The 22,623-nt window shown below is 41.0% G+C and overlaps 1 protein-coding gene across 1 annotated transcript; it reads right to left on the reverse strand.

Moving 5' to 3' along the window:
- Positions 1-21,378: 21,378 nt before the first annotated feature.
- Positions 21,379-22,623, reverse strand: LOC5574986 (OTU domain-containing protein 6B). Its single transcript, XM_001655409.2, has 2 exons — positions 22,510-22,623; positions 21,379-22,448 (listed from the first exon to the last, which is right to left on the reverse strand). Exons 1-2 carry the CDS (start codon positions 22,601-22,603, stop codon positions 21,493-21,495), a joined length of 1,050 nt encoding a protein of 349 aa, XP_001655459.2. The 5' UTR covers positions 22,604-22,623; the 3' UTR covers positions 21,379-21,492.

A 22,623-nucleotide genomic window follows, 5' to 3' on the forward strand; every position in this document is an offset into this window, starting at 1 on the left:
GAAAATTTAAGTGATGCAGAATCAGATTGCTTTTAGATATGCAACGAATAAAACAATGAAGGCTGCATGATAAAGGGACTAACAATTATACTGCAATTATAGTTAACAGAGCTGAATTAAGGAACGGTCACTGCAAACAACGAGAGTAGGACAAAAAACTATTACAAGACACATAAATATAATGCGCTAAATAATTTTGAAAATTGATTTCTTTGGAAAAAAAAATGAGTAAAATCAGTAAGGGTTCAAAAAGAGAAAAACAGTTGTAAATTAATAAAAAGTTTAACAGTTTTATTTGAAAATGATTAACAGGGAGTATTTATATTGAGGCAATTTTAATATTGAGGCTGACATTTCATTTTATAACATTGATTACTCGTCCAAATATTTTACTTCCAGGTCATCCGTGTGGGCGTCGAAATTTTCTTCTTTGCCTTGTTTCTTCCTTCCGCGTTTTGAATGTTAAGCTTTTGAAAAGCGTTTCGTAGTACTTCTTGTTGGAGATGTAGGGCATTAACTTCTTCAAATCGTTTAGTTTTTCTTGACTCAACGGAATTGAGCAAGTTTCGATGGGAACTAATCCGGAAGAGGGTTGTTTGCGTCCTCCAAAATCGTGGAGCTGCGGTAGGGGGACTGGGGGTAGTTTGCCCACGTTAAGGAGAACAGCGATTTTAGATGTGAAAAACATTATTTTATGTTCTTTTTTTATTATGGTCGGATAGACAAACATGTTTTCTACCAAATAGTAGAAACAACTTTTCTGGGGTTTATAAATTATTTTTAAAAAATGCTTGCTTAAGTGCATATGTATTGTTTTGCGGGGTGAAACGCCCCGCTTGAGTTCGGCGTTAGCCATGCTGTAAACCAGTGATTCCCAAAGTGGGCGAATTCGCCCCCCTGGGGGCGATTTTCAGGCTCAAGGGGGCGAAAATTTGTAAAATAGAATTTGGGGGGCGAAAAATTCCGAAAGGGGGCGAAAAAGCTAACACGGCATTTGGAAATAATTACTCATCATTTTTTAAGACACACATCCAAACTGAACTAAAATTCCAGGAATATTTTACCTTGCATCGATATATCTCCAATCAGGGTCATTTTAAAATTATGATAGATTACACTTGATAATTGTCAAACACATGCATTCAGGTTTTTAATATCATGTTAGTTTTAAGCATGGTCGGTATTTGAGTTTTTACTAGGTTGGATGATTAGTCACAGATAACATTTAAAACACAGCATATTTTAGATGTATTTATATTTATATTTTAGATGTAAATGCCCAATATTCTATACAAGGATTTTTTATGTGGGAACTTTGAGGTTAGGAAGCTAATATTTCTTTCATTGGCATCTAAATTTTTTACAGAAAAAAAGAAGATTCGATTGCACTCTTTGTTATAATTTCTTATGGTGCAAATCATTTTAAAGACAAGTTTTTCTTGGTGTTAGAAAAAATAACCTTTTTGTATATTGCATTAAAATATCAGTTGAAAAACATTCTGGATTTTCATATATTTGTTCATTGTTTTTGGATTGAATGAAAAAAGAATTGTTCCCAGAAACCTCAAACACAAATTTCTAAAAATTATTGCAGTAATTTTAGAAATAAATGATAAATCAGTATGTAATAATCATTAACGAATCATCCCCCAACTACGTTACAAATTGGCGCCTATGCATATATTACATTCAACTAGTTTAAACTGGGCTGAACTTGTGTGTGTGTGTGTGATACAATCCACCTCCCACTAGCCGGCAGTGCTTTTATGGAAGAAAATTGTATGCATGTATTTAATGATACCCTTCGATATCTTTATATCTGCAGACAATTTTAGCCCAGGAGATGAAAGGTGATAGCTCTACTGAAATTCCAACGACCCATTTCAAGAATGGCAGTAAATACACACACATTCTGAGGTCATTTTCATTTACAGTAAGCCCCGCAGATAGCCGTAGCGGTAAACGCGCAGCTATTCAGCAAGACCAAGCTGAGGGTCGTGGGTTCGAATCCCACCGGTCGAGGATCTTTTCGGGTTGGAAATTTTCTCGACATCCCAGGGCATAAAATATCATCGTACCTGCCACACGATATACGCATGCAAAAATGGTCATTGGCATAGTAAGCTCTCAGTTAATAACTGTGGAAGTGCTCATTAGAACACTAAGCTGAGAAGCAGGCTCTGTCCCAGTGGGGACGTAACGCTAGTAAGAAGAAGAAGAAGCCCCGCATAAAAACATCCAGATATCAAATGGATATATGCAATGTTTTTACACTTCCCGAATCGAAAATTATATTTTCGACCCTGGCACGTATTTAGTTTGAATTGGTAATAAGTGAGTAAAGTAAACAATAATAAAGAACGATTTTACCAGGATGTGAAGCAGTTTTTCTCCGTCGCCGCACTGGGGTTTCCGTAAAATACTATACACTTTTTCACTGCACTCCACGCGTAACACGTTCGATCCTGACCGCATCACCCGCCCCGCAGGAGCAAGCGTCGCAGTCAAAGGATCACACACTACTGCAAAACAGGGGAAAAAATTCTCCGGCAACGAAAATACGCGCGAATCCGTCAGCAAAATCAATCGGACGACGCAAAACCGAACTGTCCTGCTTGGGCTTCACGAAGCACTCAATATAAGTCATTCTAGTTTAAACTGGGCTGAACTTGTATCAAAAACTGATTCGATAACCAGTAATGCACGCAAAATATTGTTAAAATTTGCAATTCCAAATTGCAATCTAGTAAATCATTCCTAATAATTTGGAATATCGATATTGAAGAAAATATTTTTAAATGTACATAATAGTTATTGTATCATGATTCTGTTGATATGCGAGTCAAAGGCATTTTTTGACGGTGCTGTACGTAATTACATGAAATATGGAAATCACATATCAGGGGGGCGATTCCAGATAAATGTTGGACTCAAGGGGGCGAAAGTTGAAAAAGTTTGGGAAGCACTGCTGTAAACGAACGCACACAATCATGCATGTATAGGTGTTGCATACATCCGGGCGTTTGTTCAGATGTTATTGTTCAATAATAGTATACATGCTGATGCGAAAAATGTACATTTGTAAGGTTCCAATTTTTGTGTAACTTCAACGTGGCATTACGTTTGGTAGAATTTGAATTCAAACGGCTGTTTTAGTGTTATGATATAGGGGTGAGCGTTTTGCCCCCAGAGTTGATTAAAGTTTAGGTCCTTCAATAAGCTTTTTGAGGGCATATTTAACATATATTTTGCACGTAATACAAACTATGACAGTGCACAAGTTGGCTCTTGGCAATAGTTTCAGTAATTTGGTTATTTATCGACCTAAAAAATGACATTGAAAATCGCTCAAAATTGCAACGAAAACAGCGAAAAACGTTTTTATACGATTTTATCGAATTGGTTGAGAAAAACACATAGAAACATATTAGGAAAAGCATTTTCATCCATTTTCTATGATCTAGGGTGAAAAAAAGCATTGTAAAACTCATCGTTCGCCCAAATCGATGGTGGCGCGTTTTGCCCCCTATGGGCATATTACCCCCAGTTCCCCTAATCACTGTTCTGATCGGTTTTGAAGAAAACCTTGCCGCACTCCTCGCTCCGGTATTCGAAGATCATTATATCCTTGAAGCGCATCTGGTTGCCACCATCATCGAACTTCGATCGCTTGTATCGTTTGTCGAGATATTCTAACGCAAAAAAACTGCGGCTGCTCCATTTCAACAACTTCCATCGGAGTCCTTCGGCGAACTTGCGAAATAAACACCGCGTAATCCCTTGGCGTTTCGATATTCATTGTGGTTTTTTTCTTGGACCTCTCTATCGCAGCGTGTATGAAATCGTCTTCCATATACGAATGCCCCGACACCATGAAACTATGGCGGATAATCACTTCGTGTTTTTGACGTTAAGGGGCGGTCCATTAATTACGTAAGGGTTTATGGGGGGGAGGTTTCTGAGATTTCTTACGCGCCATACAATCTATTTTTAATTTTCATACAAAAAAACTTACAATGGGGGGAGGGGGGGGGGTTTGAAAAACCCAGAAAAATGTCTTACGTAATAAATGGACAGCCCCTAACTACGTCTTACGGCAATATACTGGGTGTCAATGGATCATTGAATGTAGTTTTTGCAAGTGCTCACCGCATCAAAACAAAGGCGCCACTGTATATGGGATTTAACATTGTGACAGCATTGCTGTTCTGTCAAACACACAAGGCTACGGTGGCGCTACCTATGCTTTCCATAGCGGCCGTTTTGGTTATTTTAATGATCCATTGAAAATCCAAATGTTTCGACCGTCACGAAATTATGTAAGATTTTAAATACTAATAACTCAGCCATTTATAGGTAGATTTTCAATATTTTCCCACCAATCGGTCGGAAATTTATACAACATTTTACTCAAATGGAGAAAACTTTTGATTTTTGACGATAGACTGTCGAAAATTGGGAAAATGTCGACCCCTTTCTTACGCAACCAAACTCGTTCATATTGTCTTCCACGATTCCTTTGGGTTGGTTAGTGCACTATAAAAGCAGACCAATTTCTGCTTCTTCGCGCATTCTTCTTTTGACGTTAACTACGTCTTACGGCAATATACTGGGTGTCAATTGAAAATCTGAAATGTTGCGACCGTTACGATATTATTTTAGTTTGAACTAAAGGAAGGCTGCAACTATGAAAATCGACTAAAATTCAAATGCAAAAAATCACTTCGCGTAGTTAACGTCATGCGGTCGTGTCTTGTACACAACCCCCTCTGATTTTTATGGAACATTTTTCAACGAAAAGCGAAAATGTCATGCAAAATAACGATGTTGTGATTCTTCGCTACATCTGTCCGAAAATAAAGATTTATATTTGTAATGCCACTATTTCGCTTCACAAGCGATTTCAGATAGAACACAAGACATGACCCGACTTCTTGTAAGCCACGCCTAGCTATTGACTCGTCCCATAAGAAGCATCGACCTACATCTTCATTACAAAATGATTCGTATACAGTTAGATTATAATAGGCGGATATTAAATGCCAAACACCAAGTGAGCATTTCCGCAGATCGAATAATACTGTGCACACCGAGTTTTCGTTTTTGGCCGCTTGAATATCTTGTTTTTTCCTATCCTATACTTGTTGAGCTTTGGCTTCGGTCGGAATGAAGGGATCGATTTTCGCTTTCTTGATAAGCACATGGAGTTTATCATACTCGCAACAAGTGTCGATTTCAGGGCTGGTAGCAGTTGGACTGCAAAATAGTAGTGACTTTAGTGACCAAAATTATCAAAATAGTTACCAAATAGTGACCAAAAAGTGACCTAGAAGTGACTTCAAAATTACAAGTATTAGTCATTAAAATGACTAGAAATGAAAATACGTTATATGTGTAGCCAATCTACATATTGGGTGAATTTAGAATGTAAAGAACTGCAGTAATTTCAAATCTTAAAAATTACTAGGGTCGGTGTTCCCTTAGTGGACAGTCCCCTATAGTCGCACTAGTGACTTTTCACGGCCGTTTTGCTATAAATCTTTCCGAAACATTTTTTGACATGAAGGTCAGGACCTATTTATTTAAGTACCATTGATTTACATCTTGATTTTGCTCAAAAAATGATCGAAAAAAATATTTTTGCTTAAAATTTGAGCTCCTTTGCGCCTATAGTAAACCTATTGTTCCTATAGTAGCACTACTGAGAGAAACTATTTTTTATTATACGAAATAATTGATGAAATAATAACTTTTTTCCATCAAACGAAAGCTTGAGATCCACACTTTGTAGGAAAAATATAGAAGTTTTGTAAAAATACGGTTTTAATAAGTATTTTGCCGACGCCGTGATGCTAGTGCTACTATAGGAACAGAAATTATAAATAGTGCTACTATAGGCACATGTATTCCTATAGTCGCACACGCGATAATAAAAACATTTGAGTTTTCGTAGGTTTTATATTTTTCCCACAAAACCAAGATAAAAAGCTATCAGATGATGTAAAAATAATGACGCTAGCATTATTTTTCGATTTTATACGAATTTTTGTTCTTAGCTATGCGGCTATTGGTACATCGACCCTAGAAGCATTTCTCAACAAATCTGTGGAATAAAACGGTGGAAAAATGTTGGTTGAAGACAAAACTGTGGTGAAAATCGTAAATTTATTTCAAAGTATTCTGAAAAAAAATCCTTACAGAATTACAAGTTCAAAAATGAACGAAATATTAACACTCAAGCTAAATTTTCGACAGAATTTCTGTAAAGTTAAACCATTTCTTCCAAATAAACAACGGTAACTCTAGAACACAACTGATTATTGGCGAACTCGAGACAAACCAAATTCGATGAATGTCTTGCATAAAGATTTAGAAAATAATTCCATTCATACTTAAAATGTTTATATTTCAATTGATCGTTTCAATAACTAAATTAGGTTTTGAAAACATCCATATCACTCAGTGGCGACTCGTAACCACACGTTTCATCTGATCTACAACCCTTAAAATGACTAATTTTAAATACTTAGATCATAAAGCAAACAATAAACGATAGAAATCGCATATGTTTTGCTCATATGAGTTGCTCCATAAACAGGGGGGTTTGATGTTAGGGAATAGTCACTGATATCATCTTTAATTAATTATTATCGTTTCATAATGTTCAAGCATTCATTAGAGTAACGTGTTTTTTGTATAGAAAGAGTTGACCCTACACACTTAGCTCAAATCACCGAAGTCGGTAATTTATTTACCGAAATCTCAACAGCTGACCGGTCGGTAATCAGTTCGGTAAACGAATCGATTACCGAACAATCGGTAATTTGAATTTTCGAGCGCAGCTGTCAAAACTACCGATTGTTCGGTAATTGTTTACCGAAAAAATGTAATCCATGCCCACGGGTTTTTTTTTCTCCTGTATCTTATCAGCAACATCCAAAACATAGACAAAAAATCACGTTATTATTCATATTTTATTGCATCGCCATGATTGTATAATTGTAGTCATTCATTAATCTGCATTACGTCACGGGTTGATCGACAACCAACCAAGTCTGAAGATCGAGTCGTCGTTGGTTTTGGAGAAAGCTGGCTGCGTCGCTTCCAATACGGGACGCACAAAGTCCGAGAGCTGCTAGTGCATGGCGGTTCCTAGCAGTCGTACTGCAAATAATTTTGCTTGTTATTTTATAAATCAATCAAAAACTATCATGCTTACCTCGATCGTAAAAGTTTTTACACGAACTGTTTGTGACTTCCAAAAGCCCACCAGAAAAAAAAACACACGACAGCATGGTGCTGTCAACTTGATTATTTACCGATTTCGGTAAACTAATAGATGGATTACCGAAACACCGGTTAAATTTTTCACCGTTGTCGGTAATACTGGTGAATCACAGACGCCTCAGTAAAAATAATGTCAGAGTTACCGAAATTCAGTAGTTTTGCTGTCAAAAATCGCTTAATTACCGAAAGATCAGTAATTTAGTGAATTACAGATCAAGTTCGGTGATTTTATTTACCGAACTCTCACATTCTGTTTGAGTGTGTAGTCATGTATAAAACTGCCAAAAGGTAATCAATGAAAACATGTATAGTTTATATGTTGGAATATCTAATATCTGCAATGGTTACTAGCAAAACTAGTACTTGCTATTGAAATCCTGGACGAGTTTATGACAAACTTTTTGAATTTTTGTTGTTATTTGTAATCGTCTTTGGCTTATTATAGTATATTATAATATATAGGCATATAGTGAAGTTTTGATGATGTTCATTCAGGAGGCAGGTTGTTAGGTTTGACCTAGCGAGACTGAAGCTTGGTCGGACCGGCTAATAAACTGGACACCTCAAAAAATCGGATTACATCGTACGCAAACTTTATTTAGCTTCTCCCATCTTCCAGCCTACCTTCTGACTACCCTAACTAGGCCCTAATTCTGGCTCAATCTTTCTTATCTCTTACAATTTTCTTTTACTCACGGTTCATCACTAGGGTGCACCCTTTCTTCTTCTGGGCTTACGCCCGGGAAATCCAATCGGCCGAACGTTGACGGAAGGGCAGCATGATGGAGCGCCGAGGCATTGCACTCCTCGTGTCTCACTGAACGCTCGTCGACCGCGCTGGCTCTTGGCTTGCTCACTGTGCGAGGACAAACGGCTGTCAGCCCTATGCTGGTGAGCTTACCCTATATGGATGGCTGCTTTCCCCGACAGTCGACTACTGCACCTTTCCGCAACCGGACTGCACGCACGTGATGCTGTTTTTGTCACCGGGGAACCCAGCCGAATGGATCTGACGTGTGTGGGCCTGCCAGTGACCGCGTTCGTCAACGCCGATGTCGCTCCGTCGCTTCCACGGCCACGCTCGGATGCCGCCCGTCTTCCAAGCACTTGGTTCCTCCGTGCGGACCCGCTGACTGCACACTAAGCCGACAAAAGGATAAGAGAAAAAAGCCCTAAAGGGAACAACGTTAGTCCCATATCAGCTAACACACACTAGCAAGCACTTACTGCTTTTGCAGGCTTTTTCGATCGTGTTGTTTTGGTTTCTCACCGGTTCTATGTTCCGATTCCAGTGGCTTTCTTTTTGTCCAGCGTGGCTGAATAAAATGGCGGAGGTCACTTGTCGGTAATCTGGCTTGGTATGTTGCAACTTACCGACAGCTCCGATGAGGTGGTTTCCTTTCCCTGATCTTTAGCCGCCGGGGCTGATAGATGTTGGACAGACTGTGCACGGCACGAGGAGGTTGCCTGTTTGGTCGGTTTCGGAACAACGGGATGTTGGCGATCGTGTTGGCAAGTCAGGTGAAATCACGTGCCTGCAGTGAAATCGGGAAACTCTCGTTATTTTTATGCCACTTGCTGCGTGAGTTCTACCAGCAGAGTATGTTTGCGGCTGTTCGATTAACTTACGTTTTTTTTTTTCCACTTTGTGTCGTGCAGAGGTGTGGAATTTCTAATTTCCCAACCGCCAACGCTGCTCTCTGCCCGAACCGAACCGTTCACTTCGAGGGTGTATCACTTTTTGCCAGTCTTCCCGTCAGTTTGTTCGTGCTGCTTCTGTGTAGCGATGTGTGCGTGTCGGTCTTCCGGAAACGGTTATAACTGTCATCCGATTGACAGTTGTGACATCTCCTTTTTCTGGTTCGTGCCCATGCAGCATTTCGTTTGGTTCAACACTCTTAAATTTATTCACTTTTCCTCGCCCTTCGTTTGCATACTAAATTTGAAGTGGTAATCTTGCCCAATCAAAATTCAACGTGAAGTTTAACGAAATAATAATCGAACGCTACACAACTTCACTGTGGGGATTGAATTTTTCATGAATCGGTAATAGCGATTCATGAAAAATTCTAAACTATCACTTCCTTTAAGAAGTTTTCTAGAGACTGAACTGATCTGATGTTTAGTTTCAAAAGACATACTAAACGGCACAAATACCAAACATAATCACGCAAGTCTATCCACTTGCCAGAGCGAGTGCAGCAAATCCAAAACTCATAATGATCTATATACGACAGCGAATCCTGTCAGACAAATTGATCAGACGCCAACGAAGTCTTGGCAAATGGTCTCTAGAGAAGTTCTTGTCCATCATCTCTATGCTAGCTGTCCCACAGCAAAACATTCAAATAGATTATCTCTAGTTGTAACTAAAACTAGAAAAATCTTACATCTACACAAGTAACATAGAGGTAAATTGTTGTATTGGCTAAATTACTTAAGGCTAGGACATCATCGATGGTATGATTCCTTATAATTGCCTATTTTCGTGCCTAATGGCTTAGTCACTGACCGAAGTCGAGTGCATAGCTTGTGTAGTTAGTTCGGAAAAGAGCGCATTTCCTCGCCCTCGATATGCATGGGTCCAAGAATAGGGTTCACAATTCCAAGTTGCCTTGGAATATCCGCGCCCCTGGTCGCGTTGCTTTTGGGTAATACCCGGGATGATAATGCCATGCAATCGCCCGAACACTACGAGGTGCCGAGAAGACCTTTATTTGACAGATTTACAGGATTGCGTAACACTCTGGACCTGATCGATGTTTGCTGTTGCTGCTATCATCAGTACCCCACCCAGGGCTTGTGACATCATTGCTTCCACGCTTGTGTGTTTCTCGAGCTGAACTCCTCGTAACTGGTGTTGTTCATAGCTGATCTTATTTGGTATTTGGAGCCACCTTACTCACTACAGGCTTTCAGGGTCCCAATCTCCCGTGCCTTCCGTAGGCTTCGCCTTGTCTTGTTGTCGCTTCAGTTGCTGGTATTTGGAGCCTCCCTACTTGCTATGAGCTTTCAGGGTCCCAATCTCCCGTGCCTTCCGTAGGCTTCTGCCACGTCATCCTACACCCTCAGCATATCCAGATGATACCTCGCTGCGCCTGATAGTGGCCGTAAGCTTCGACTCCGCGCCGAACCGATTTTTGGTCGTCGAACTCCGGGTCTCAACTCCTCCTATCCAAGACACTATCTGGTATACTGGCGAGTTCCCTGCATCCCGTTTCCAAGAGTACAGGGTACGATTTCTCCCGGATCGCGAACGGCAAACGGTCTACTTCCTGGCGCGACGGAAGCGTTTGATGACCGCAAAGAATCTTCATCATTTGGTGAGAGTCATGGGCTTTGAGTCTGAGGTTGTAACCGCATTGCGTGTGTTTTTATCTTCGGTAGGAAGAGCGTGGTCTGCAACAAAGCTGCGTTCATAGCTGACGGTTTTGTCAAGGTGGAGAGGTAGTCATCTAGAAGTTATTGCTCATCACACCTGACTTGGCTGCCATTTTCCCGATATGGCTCGGATTTTAGGAGCATAGAACTCATTGTTGACAGGCTTTGCCTGTGGACATAGCTTACCCAAAAATGCTTAATCCGCCTTGATGTCCTTTGCATGATAGCGGCCTACTTTTCCATCAACGACGTCCTCCAGCAAGTAGATGTTCTTCCCCAGGATTTGCTTCACCACAGCTGGAACAAACTTCGGATCCAGCTTCTTATTTATACGATCTGCTTTGGAAGATTGCGTAAAGGTGCGTCTCCAAACTACGTCGCCAAGCTTGAAATCCACCCGCCGCGTTCTTAGATTGTATCTCTGTTTCACCTTCTCGTGGTTTTTCTCTATTCGCTGCAGCACAAACTCCTGGATTCTTTTCACTGTCGATAGACGCATGTCCTGTGCTACCTTTGGATCTTCCGGTGTATTCATTTTCTCCTGAGTGTACAGATCTGTGTAGAGTAGAAGGTCTCTTCCAAAGTTTGCGAAATGGGGACTCACTCCCGTTACTTGATGTTTGGCGCTGTTGATCGCTGCCGTTATTGCAGCTAAGTTGTCATCCCATCCTGCGTGATTCTCGTCCAGAAGCGCACGAACACAGGTAATAAGCACCCGATTGACACGTTCGGCGTTGTTTACCATCGGCGAATAGAATGCTGTTTTCATGTGCGTGATTTTGTGCCGAGAAAGGAGGGATTTGAACGCCAAAGACTCAAACTGTCTCCCGTTATCTGAGAGTATGATTCTAGGACGTGAGAACTTCAGAAAGACCTGCTGCTCCAGGAACTCTACCATTTTGCCTGAATCCGCACTGCGCATGGGATGAGCGATGACGTACTTCGTTATCCAATCCACCACAACTAGCAGGACTGTATTACCACGCTTTGAGCGGGTCAATGGACCAACAAAATCTACCGACACTAGTTCCCACGGTCACTGGCAGGCCCACACACGTCAGATCCATTCGGCTGGGTTCCCCGGTGACAAAAACAGCATCACGTGCGTGCAGTCCGGTTGCGGAAAGGTGCAGTAGTCGACTGTCGGGGAAAGCAGCCATCCATATAGGGTAAGCTCACCAGCATAGGGCTGACAGCCGTTTGTCCTCGCACAGTGAGCAAGCCAAGAGCCAGCGCGGTCGACGAGCGTTCAGTGAGACACGAGGAGTGCAATGCCTCGGCGCTCCATCATGCTGCCCTTCCGTCAACGTTCGGCCGATTGGATTTCCCGGGCGTAAGCCCAGAAGAAGAAAGGGTGCACCCTAGTGATGAACCGTGAGTAAAAGAAAATTGTAAGAGATAAGAAAGATTGAGCCAGAATTAGGGCCTAGTTAGGGTAGTCAGAAGGTAGGCTGGAAGATGGGAGAAGCTAAATAAAGTTTGCGTACGATGTAATCCGATTTTTTGAGGTGTCCAGTTTATTAGCCGGTCCGACCAAGCTTCAGTCTCGCTAGGTCAAACCTAACATTGGCGCCCAACCAAAACGAACCCGTAGTATTATCAGCTTACATAATAACATTTAAGAATTTGTGGGGATTTTAGTTTTGTCCATTTGGCTATATTTTCGTGTTGAAGATCCTTTAGACAGTATGGATCCTTTGTACCTCAGTGATGAGGAACTAAATTACGAGTTGGCTCTGCGCAGATGCAACCAACCTACTTCTGCCACACGCAGAATCAAAGGAACGCAGCTTAGAGCGCTAATTCAAAAAGAGTTTGCCGAAAATGTAAAATACACTTCATCCGAGCATGCAATGCCGGCAGATGTGAACATTCATCGTTGTGAACAGCAAGTCAGACTACTGATTCCAATGATTGAAACGGCACTCAAAAGACGTAACACAGATTTTCTAATTCAGTCTCGATCTCGTATGATCCATTATCGAGATCGTCTGCCAATCGTAAAACCTCCGGTAGACCTGATCGATATGCACGCGTCGGTGTCAATGCAAGTGAAGTTCTTAATAGAAGACATCAGTGACAGACTTGGTGATCCGTTGATCAGCGAGAGTAGTCAACAAGTGTTACCGCCACCGGAAGGAGCGGGATCGCTAGAATATCAACAGCACTACAACACTCTTCTATCGCCGGAAAGAGAACAAAACCAGCGTCGAATCAACGAACCACAGAAGTCAGCAGCGCAAACAGGTGTTGCAACCAGACAAAGCAATGAAGGGCTGAACAACGATTTCATCCGTGCGACGAGCTCGCCGATTAGACCCGGCAGAGGAAGAGGACGTGGAGTTGCGGTCAATCTCTCGCTACCGGGGCGAAATTCATCGCAACCGAGAGGCACACCTCCTCCAGCGTACCATCCAGCGAGACCAGAAACAGTTCACGATAGCACAACCGATCGCTTGAGAGATGAACTGCTTATACAGCTGCTACAACGAGAACAACACACGCAAGATCGGCAAGACCCAGGGAGAGGTCTCAAGGCAGTTCACAACTGGCCGTTCAAGTTCAAGGGCGAAAAGGATACCACATCTCTCAACACCTTTCTCGACAGAGTGGAAACATTCGCACGTTCAGAAGGCCTTTCCGATGATACGCTTCTGAAGTCCATCAAACATCTACTTCTAGACGATGCGTTGGACTGGTATGGACGAGCGATATCACAGAACCTGCTAATAACATGGACAGCTTTCAAAAACGAGACCCACGTTGGGCGCCAATGTTAGGTTTGACCTAGCGAGACTGAAGCTTGGTCGGACCGGCTAATAAACTGGACACCTCAAAAAATCGGATTACATCGTACGCAAACTTTATTTAGCTTCTCCCATCTTCCAGCCTACCTTCTGACTACCCTAACTAGGCCCTAATTCTGGCTCAATCTTTCTTATCTCTTACAATTTTCTTTTACTCACGGTTCATCACTAGGGTGCACCCTTTCTTCTTCTGGGCTTACGCCCGGGAAATCCAATCGGCCGAACGTTGACGGAAGGGCAGCATGATGGAGCGCCGAGGCATTGCACTCCTCGTGTCTCACTGAACGCTCGTCGACCGCGCTGGCTCTTGGCTTGCTCACTGTGCGAGGACAAACGGCTGTCAGCCCTATGCTGGTGAGCTTACCCTATATGGATGGCTGCTTTCCCCGACAGTCGACTACTGCACCTTTCCGCAACCGGACTGCACGCACGTGATGCTGTTTTTGTCACCGGGGAACCCAGCCGAATGGATCTGACGTGTGTGGGCCTGCCAGTGACCGCGTTCGTCAACGCCGATGTCGCTCCGTCGCTTCCACGGCCACGCTCGGATGCCGCCCGTCTTCCAAGCACTTGGTTCCTCCGTGCGGACCCGCTGACTGCACACTAAGCCGACAAAAGGATAAGAGAAAAAAGCCCTAAAGGGAACAACGTTAGTCCCATATCAGCTAACACACACTAGCAAGCACTTACTGCTTTTGCAGGCTTTTTCGATCGTGTTGTTTTGGTTTCTCACCGGTTCTATGTTCCGATTCCAGTGGCTTTCTTTTTGTCCAGCGTGGCTGAATAAAATGGCGGAGGTCACTTGTCGGTAATCTGGCTTGGTATGTTGCAACTTACCGACAGCTCCGATGAGGTGGTTTCCTTTCCCTGATCTTTAGCCGCCGGGGCTGATAGATGTTGGACAGACTGTGCACGGCACGAGGAGGTTGCCTGTTTGGTCGGTTTCGGAACAACGGGATGTTGGCGATCGTGTTGGCAAGTCAGGTGAAATCACGTGCCTGCAGTGAAATCGGGAAACTCTCGTTATTTTTATGCCACTTGCTGCGTGAGTTCTACCAGCAGAGTATGTTTGCGGCTGTTCGATTAACTTACGTTTTTTTTTTTCCACTTTGTGTCGTGCAGAGGTGTGGAATTTCTAATTTCCCAACCGCCAACGCTGCTCTCTGCCCGAACCGAACCGTTCACTTCGAGGGTGTATCACTTTTTGCCAGTCTTCCCGTCAGTTTGTTCGTGCTGCTTCTGTGTAGCGATGTGTGCGTGTCGGTCTTCCGGAAACGGTTATAACTGTCATCCGATTGACAGTTGTGACATCTCCTTTTTCTGGTTCGTGCCCATGCAGCATTTCGTTTGGTTCAACACTCTTAAATTTATTCACTTTTCCTCGCCCTTCGTTTGCATACTAAATTTGAAGTGGTAATCTTGCCCAATCAAAATTCAACGTGAAGTTTAACGAAATAATAATCGAACGCTACAAGGTTTAGGATTCCTTCTATAGCCGTAGATTACTGCAGAAAGTTCACTGGTAATTTATTCAGCACGTCTGTTAGATATTAGTCCTGCGTTGTGTCAAAATTTATCCAAATATTTCGGACAAAAATTTCTTCCCGAAGTCGCTTCCTAAGTTTTGCCAATATCTTCTCCAAAACTTTTCCCAGGAAATTTTTACATTTTCCGTTGGAAATGTCTAGGGAATATTCACCTGAATTCTTCCAGAAAGTTAGTCGGGAGTCTCTATTTTACTTGAGTCAAGAATCTTAACACTTTGATTTCAAAATCACACTTTAGTTGCCCTGATAATGATAAATATCCATTTCTTTTTGATTATGTTTGAAGAGCTATCCCTGTCTAAGATTTCATTATCATCTGATCACGAAAAAATGACTTTAGTGACCATTTTCCTGAAAATAGTGACTTTAGTGACTTTTTGTCGAAAATAGTGACTTTTTAGTGACCAGGTCGAAAAAAAGTGACCAAGTCACTAAAAAGTGACTTACTACCAGCCCTGCGATTTGTGGGCTTCGGAAGCTTATATTGAAAGTTTTGAATATACTGTAATGCACAGTTTTACATTTTTATTCGAACACTTCTGTTTGTACAGATCACATACTTTCGTATCACTGGACAAATACAATTTGTCGGATTTGGCTCGACCGTAATGGGGGTATAAAATGGGAACGATTTGATATGATCTTTAATTTTATTCTTGTCTTCATCACTAAGACGTTTATTCGACGAATTGGCCATTCGTCCCATTCGTTTATCATCAGCGCTTTTTGGTGGCCAAAACTCGGATTTTTTTTTACATGTTACATCGAAGGTTGCGAGAAACACGGCTTTACAAACTTCAACATTTCCGATGGCTGGTAGATACTTAATACTTTCGTGAAAATGTTCGTTTAGAGCTCAAGACCTGATCATCGTAAATGCGAAAAATAAATATAATTAATAATAAATTATCGAGTTGCTTAATGTTCAATACCTATAGTAAATGAAAACTGAATTTAGTACTAAATCATTTAATTCCGTTAGAGTTTGTTTTGTTTGATAGATACGCGTGTTTTGATCTCAACTGTAACTGAAGATGGCCTAACAGTTGAGGTTTAAATTCGTCGGTGGTCGAAATATATACGCGTATACGCGTATATTTCAAAGCATAAGCACAAGCATAGATGACCGCACAATAGGGTCCTAAAGTCCTGTCCCAATTTTAGTGCCAGGCGTTTAAGTTTAGGCCAGAAACACATGTTTACTCAATTTTCCAATGTTTTCCGTTGGTTTGAGTCGAAAACATTTTTTCATGTTTTTTAGATTTCGTCACACCCCTTGGGTTAAACTCAGCTTTTGGGTGTATTTTGTATTCAGTGTCCCTTCCGAGATGTCAGATAAGAACAACCCCAGTGTTAAAATTAAAACCCCTGTGGTGTTTTTGTCGATTAAGCGAACGTCAAACATGATCAAAAGTGTCAAGGTTCATTTATGGACCCAATTTGTAAATTCAAGTTTAAATATGATATAGCCGTTATTTGAGATGGTGCTCTTTCGTGTTATTAGATAAAAATAAGATTTCATTAATTATTTTAGCACCCTATTCATTGTTGCTACTCTGTGATTGATCAGAATAATCGAAGTAGCACAGTGATTTAATGAACGGGGCTTGGGATTAGCTTACCCTTCTCAATGTGCACAAATCGAGAGCTCACAATCTAAAAGTCAAAAACGGCGCCGGCCTCGTCCTTACCTAAGACAAGACAAGTCAGGTCAGAGTGCAAAAACGAAACCAATTGCCTGTCAAAAAAGACCACTTCTCATTGGTCGTTTTGGCAAAGGCCTACTTTCACATCGTTGAGTTGGATTGCAACAGGGCAATTTGTTGCTAGCCTGGCCGTGTTGCTAATTCATAAATTAGAGTTTTAATAAAAAGTTTCAAATTTTTAATGAAATTATTTTGCTTCAAATTCATTTATATTCGATTTTAGGTTTACCGCATGTGCTTCTACAATGCTTAAATGAATTAAAAATACTTACTTCAAAGCAATGTAATGGAAATTGTTTAAATTTTCTTAAAAAATATCGCCTTTTTTAATATAAACCTGATTTTTTAATAAGCTAGCATCCTCTATTGCACTGAATGAATGAAACGTATAAGAAACAACAAAATCATGAACCTTGATGTTTGAATTTGTTCACAAGGTTTGCTTTCAAAGGATTCTGGTTGCACTGGCTTCTGTATCGTCAAGGTTATCGACTGAAAAACAACAGGACAGTCTTAGTTGAGCTGTCACGTCCTGTCCTAGGTCCTTACGGTCATCGGGGAAGGGAGGGCATGTTAGTTGGATAACCGTAGTTACTAGAGACCGAGATCACCTCTGCAATCTGCATCTCCACAGTTATCATGGGAAGGATATTGGGTTAGTGGGATAAGGTAAAGATCTGGGAGTCACCAATGTTTGGTCATGCGATCCATGATATAATCACGCCTATCCGGATTCGCGATATTGTTCGATAATCGCATTGTACACCGTACAAGTGTTCATCACTCACCCCTGCAAGAGCAAGCGATCAATAAATCAAACACTACTGACACTCGCGGTACTTTTTTACTATAGCGCGAACGACGCGCGACATGTTTGATCCTGCCCTCATCGCCCGCCCTCGCAGGAGCAAGCAGCTAGGTCGAAAGATCAAACACAACTCCAAAATACGCGTATATTTCAAAAGATACAAACTCTAACGGAATTAAATGATTTAGTACTAAATTCGGTTTTTATAAATAATTGTTAATTTTTGTTGCAGGGCTAGTAGCGGTCCGATAACAAAATAATAGTGATTTTAGTGACTAAAAGGTTCAAAATAACAACGGGATATACTACAATCAAATATTTGTCGCAGTTGTTTATGTTCCGAACAGAAGGAAAAAGTTATTGATTATTTCTAAATGAAACTTGGTTTCTTTTTACCTAATCTCATTTAGAGGTAGGTAGATTTGAACTAAAATTCTAGTTTGATTCAATAAAACAAACCAGAACAAACATTGAATCAAACTAAATTCTTAGATTGTTTTTGGCACGCTTCCTTTTTCGTTTTCCTGACTATACTGGCTCTATTGCTCGACCAGTTATGCGTTTAAATTGTGAGGGCTACTATGAAGTTTGAAAAATAGTTGAAATGAGAGGAAACCCCTTGCTTTCAAGTAAGTAATTCTTATCTCTCAAACCAATGTCCAAATTGTGTTATAGTAATCCCCATTGCAGTATTGGTTCCGAATTGAAAGAAGTTAAAGGAAGCTTCAAGATGTAGCACCAGTTCGAGATTAAATATCCGTTGGCTGTTTCTACAGTTCCAGAGGTATGAACAAGGTTAGTTGATTATAACATTATTCTACTTTCATAGAAGTTTTAATTAAATCTAACTTATTCGAAGTACATTTCAGATGTCAAGAACACTGTTCCCCGCTATCGTCGCTCCATCGTAATAGATTTCAAAACAGGCATTGCATTTCATTTCATCTTTCGATCATCTGAGCAAGATATGGATCAAATAAGAAAATATCATCTAGGGCTCTTTGATAATCTTTCAATGAACATCTTTGGCTCTTATGATACTCGATAAAAACTTTACGACTCAGCCATTCACGTAGTTTATACGGTGACAGCGTCTGAAAAAAAAGTACAAAACGAAAGCAGTGAAAGATTCGCAGAATCAACGAAAGTAAGTGAACTAACCTATTTGAAATATAAACCAATTTTCATGTCCATAAACTTTTAGGTTCTGTGAATCTAGCGACATGTTGGGAATCTTACATACCGTATATTCGGGTGTAATTGATCAGTAGGGTGATATTGATCACCGTGTCACACGATTTTATTTCTTACTAATAGTGCACCAAGCTCATTGCAACTTATAGTAAATGAACGTTGTTTGTTTTAAATAATGTCTAATTGTGTATAGTGAAGTTTTTTTTTGTGTCACAGAATGTTTATTTCTATGAAAATAATGTAAAATTCTAGAATCAAGTTTAGTGTGAAATTGATCATCATCTATAAACTTCTAGTTCTAAACAAGGATTTGGACATGGTGTAAACCTGAAGGTTTGTAAGGATGCTAACAATATATCTCCAAAACAGATTTTACTATCAAAACTCTTACCAATTTGCTCGTTTTGTTGAAAAATTCAATTTTCATGCAACAAAGTAGGGAAATCCTTTGGAAATTGCCTACATTTAGGCGTTTTTCGCGGTATTCTTGAAATGTAATTATTGATTATATAATAAATATTGTCTTGTTAACAATTTGGCAAGCAGATTTGGATTCAGGAGGCCCAAATTAAGTATGTAAAGTTGATTTAGAAACTAACAATAATAACATTGACAATTGATCAATTTCACCCCGATTTTTAATTTTAGACCAGATTTTTGGCACTAACATCACATTTGTTGAAAAATTTCGGAACATGAGCCAATGAGATTCACCGTCGTACTTGTTTTCCTGCATTTAGTTGTATGGTATTGATAACAGTTTAGAAAGCATACCAAGAAAATAGTGAAAAATGATCAATTTCACCCGAAATTACGGTACCAATGTATGGAAGGGACATATTTGCAAATAACTTCTTACATCATTATGTGCAATAAAAGTACAAATTGCAATGTTTTTCTTGGAAAATAATGAAATTGGTGCTTGGGACAGTTTTGCGATTATGCGTATTTTATATGTCATTTATGCAAATTATAGTTCTTTTAACCAGAAACAACTTTCTCTTCCATACCTAGGTGCTCAAATGGCTTGATCTTTCAGTTTTGATTTTTGTCCCGCATCTCCATACATTCATCGCACTGTGCGTCAGTTCAAATGGAGTGCATGATAGAAAATTTCTTGACCCATTCAATCAAGGAATTTCTTAACTTTTCTTGAGCGAAACAGCATAAAATAAATTGTTTGCAACGGTTATCAATTTCACCCGAATTTACGGTAGTTTACACAAGCGTGCGTCTTTTGTTTGAGCCTGAATGTATATTGCAAACATACAAATCAATCTAGATAAATATGAACTGTAAAAGATTGCTACTCAAACCTGTACCATGTTGGATTTACTCAAGACTCCAAGTAGCTTTTTTCTTACGTGCTTTTCAATACACTCTGATGCAATTCCACTCAGAGATTTTCGTAGATTTGTTGTTATTGATCTGATTTCACCCTAAATGTTTGCTATAAATATACAAATGCGATCTAAATGGACGCCGTCGAGTGCACTCTAAAAACTTTCCAATTAATACTATTGCACTTAGTCAAAGAGAATAAGTAAAACGCTGCACGCTAAGCCTGCTCAACGCAGCGCATGTGTTCACGCTAAGCCTGCTCAACGCAGCGCATGTGTTAAAACTACACAGAATAGTGGTTTCTGCGCTCGTGTACATACACGGTACATATCACCAACACTACTTAAAATTGCTGGTGGAAAATATAAACAAAGATCAGCTGTTCCCAGCAAAATCAAATGGCAGTATTTTCAACCAGCAAATTTGCGCATGTGTTCGTGACACCGCTCTGCGAGAGCTCAATGAGGCAACCAATGCAGGACTGGCTGGCTGAGTGAAAATTCTGTGTAAGTCGCACTCATGCTATGTGTAACCGATGTGTTGGCCATTGGCTGTGCGCGGATCGATGGAAATGGAACTGTCAGTCATCTCCCGCGCGGCAGCAAACAGTTGGCCGTTGGTAAGATGGGGAGTTTTCAGGGATTTTTTTCCAGCGAAAAGCCGGAAGATGGTCGCAAATGAGAAAGTTTTTTTCCCCATTTGCTTCCGCTTCGGCTATTCGAATGAAAAAATCTCTGAAAAACTTTAAAATCGGAATGTTTTTTTAAGGTTTTCAGAAGCAAAACAAACATGGAAGCGAATTCCGCATTCCAAGCGCTCCTCCTCTGTACGCATTTCACTCATTCGGTTTGTTTAGGGATTGTTCAAATATTACGTAACACAACAGGGGGAGGGAGGGGGTCTTCAATAGTGTTACGTTTCATACAAAATTTTTATATTGTTCATACAAACTCTGTTACGTGGGGGAGGGAGGGGGTCTAAATATGGCAAATTTCGCGTTACGTAATATTTGAACGATCCCTTAACACCGTTTGCACAAAACTGTGTACAGCCCCCTTTGCACAGAATCTGTGCTGCATGAAATGAGGCCGATTTTATGTACTCGGCACTCATTTTTGAGCGGATGAAGTTTAGCGTGTGGTCTTCGATAAAGTGTTATGAAAAATGTAAAGAGACCTCTAGTTCTGGGCTAAGCAGGAAGTTCAAGAGCTGACCCGTACGAGACGACTTCTGGACAATCTCTACTGCCTAGATTCGAAAAGGTCGGATAAATAATCATAATTTTTAAATGGCTCACATTCTCAGGTTCACATTATTGTTACTCGTTTAAATTCTTGTATGCTTTATTGCGACACTTTACATATACCGACAATTTCAAAATTCCTAAACAAAATCTTCATTGCTCCAACTTCTCCCATTCTTCAACCATCATCTTCCCCTACTTCATCCTCCTCTTGGCCTTCGGCCGGAGCCGGCAGTGTCGAATTGTAATGTTCCCCCAGCCGATACATGTGCCGATGGTAGGTCAGCACCAGCTTCCGACTCGGATTCTCCCCCTCACCGTGCACAGGTGAAGTTCCAGTGGCCTGAATGATTTCGATGGGACACTTCAACCGACTGGACAACGCTTTGACCTCGATCTCTCCACCCCAAGCTTTGGTGTTTCGAACCTGATGGCAGTACTTGCGGAACTCGTCCTCGTCAAGGATATCTCCCGTGTCCGGATTGGTCATGTAGAAAATTACGCTGTCCTTGTTGTCCTCGATGTAATCGGCTGTCATCTGCCGGAGGTCCGCCGTATCGTACTCATGGACCCCTATCCGAGCCAGCTGATGTTTCACAGCATTGTACAGACAATCTCCGTCGGCCGGAACCGGAAAGCTCACCAATCCTCGCTTCATCAGCAGCTCTGCAATCTTTTTGTCCTCCAGGATTCGAGGGGAGTTCTTATTCAGTGCTTCTTCTGCCTTGATCTGTGCCTCCCGTTCTTTGTCTTCCTGGGACTTTTTCTCCCGCCTTCTTTGGGCTTTCGATACCTTTGGCTGTTTCGCTTCCTCACTCTCCCCTCCGGGAACACCTCCCAAATCCTCCGCCACGGACTCAACGGTTTCACTTATTTTCAAAGAATTCAACTTATTCAACTCTTCGGCATGCCTTGTCTCCAAATCCGCCTCCATCCGGGCGATCTCGTCCTGCTGTTCCTTTTTCTTCTTCTTGTCTACCTTGGCCTTCTTGAGGGCCTGAATTTTTGCTTGCAGTTCCTTCTTTTCCTTGCGATGCCGGGTGAGAAGTGTTTCTTCGTCCTCTCCGATTGCGTTTCCAGCGGGAAGATCCGTTTCCGGGACGGCGTCACTCATGTTGGTGGGTGGGTTTGATCCTGAAAAGGGATTGATATGGTGAGTCGTGAAGAATTTCCAAGAGAAATTTGTGATTTTTACCTTTAAGTAGAATGGAGAACACAACTTTTGTGGCGATTTTGGGAAAGGATTTAAATTTCTTGTTCGAAGCTGACGGACGTGATCGAAGAATCATAAGAAACGATCCACAATGTT

Source organism: Aedes aegypti, chromosome 1 (genome assembly GCF_002204515.2).
Source record: "Aedes aegypti strain LVP_AGWG chromosome 1, AaegL5.0 Primary Assembly, whole genome shotgun sequence".
NCBI classification, from domain to species: Eukaryota; Metazoa; Arthropoda; class Insecta; order Diptera; family Culicidae; genus Aedes; species Aedes aegypti.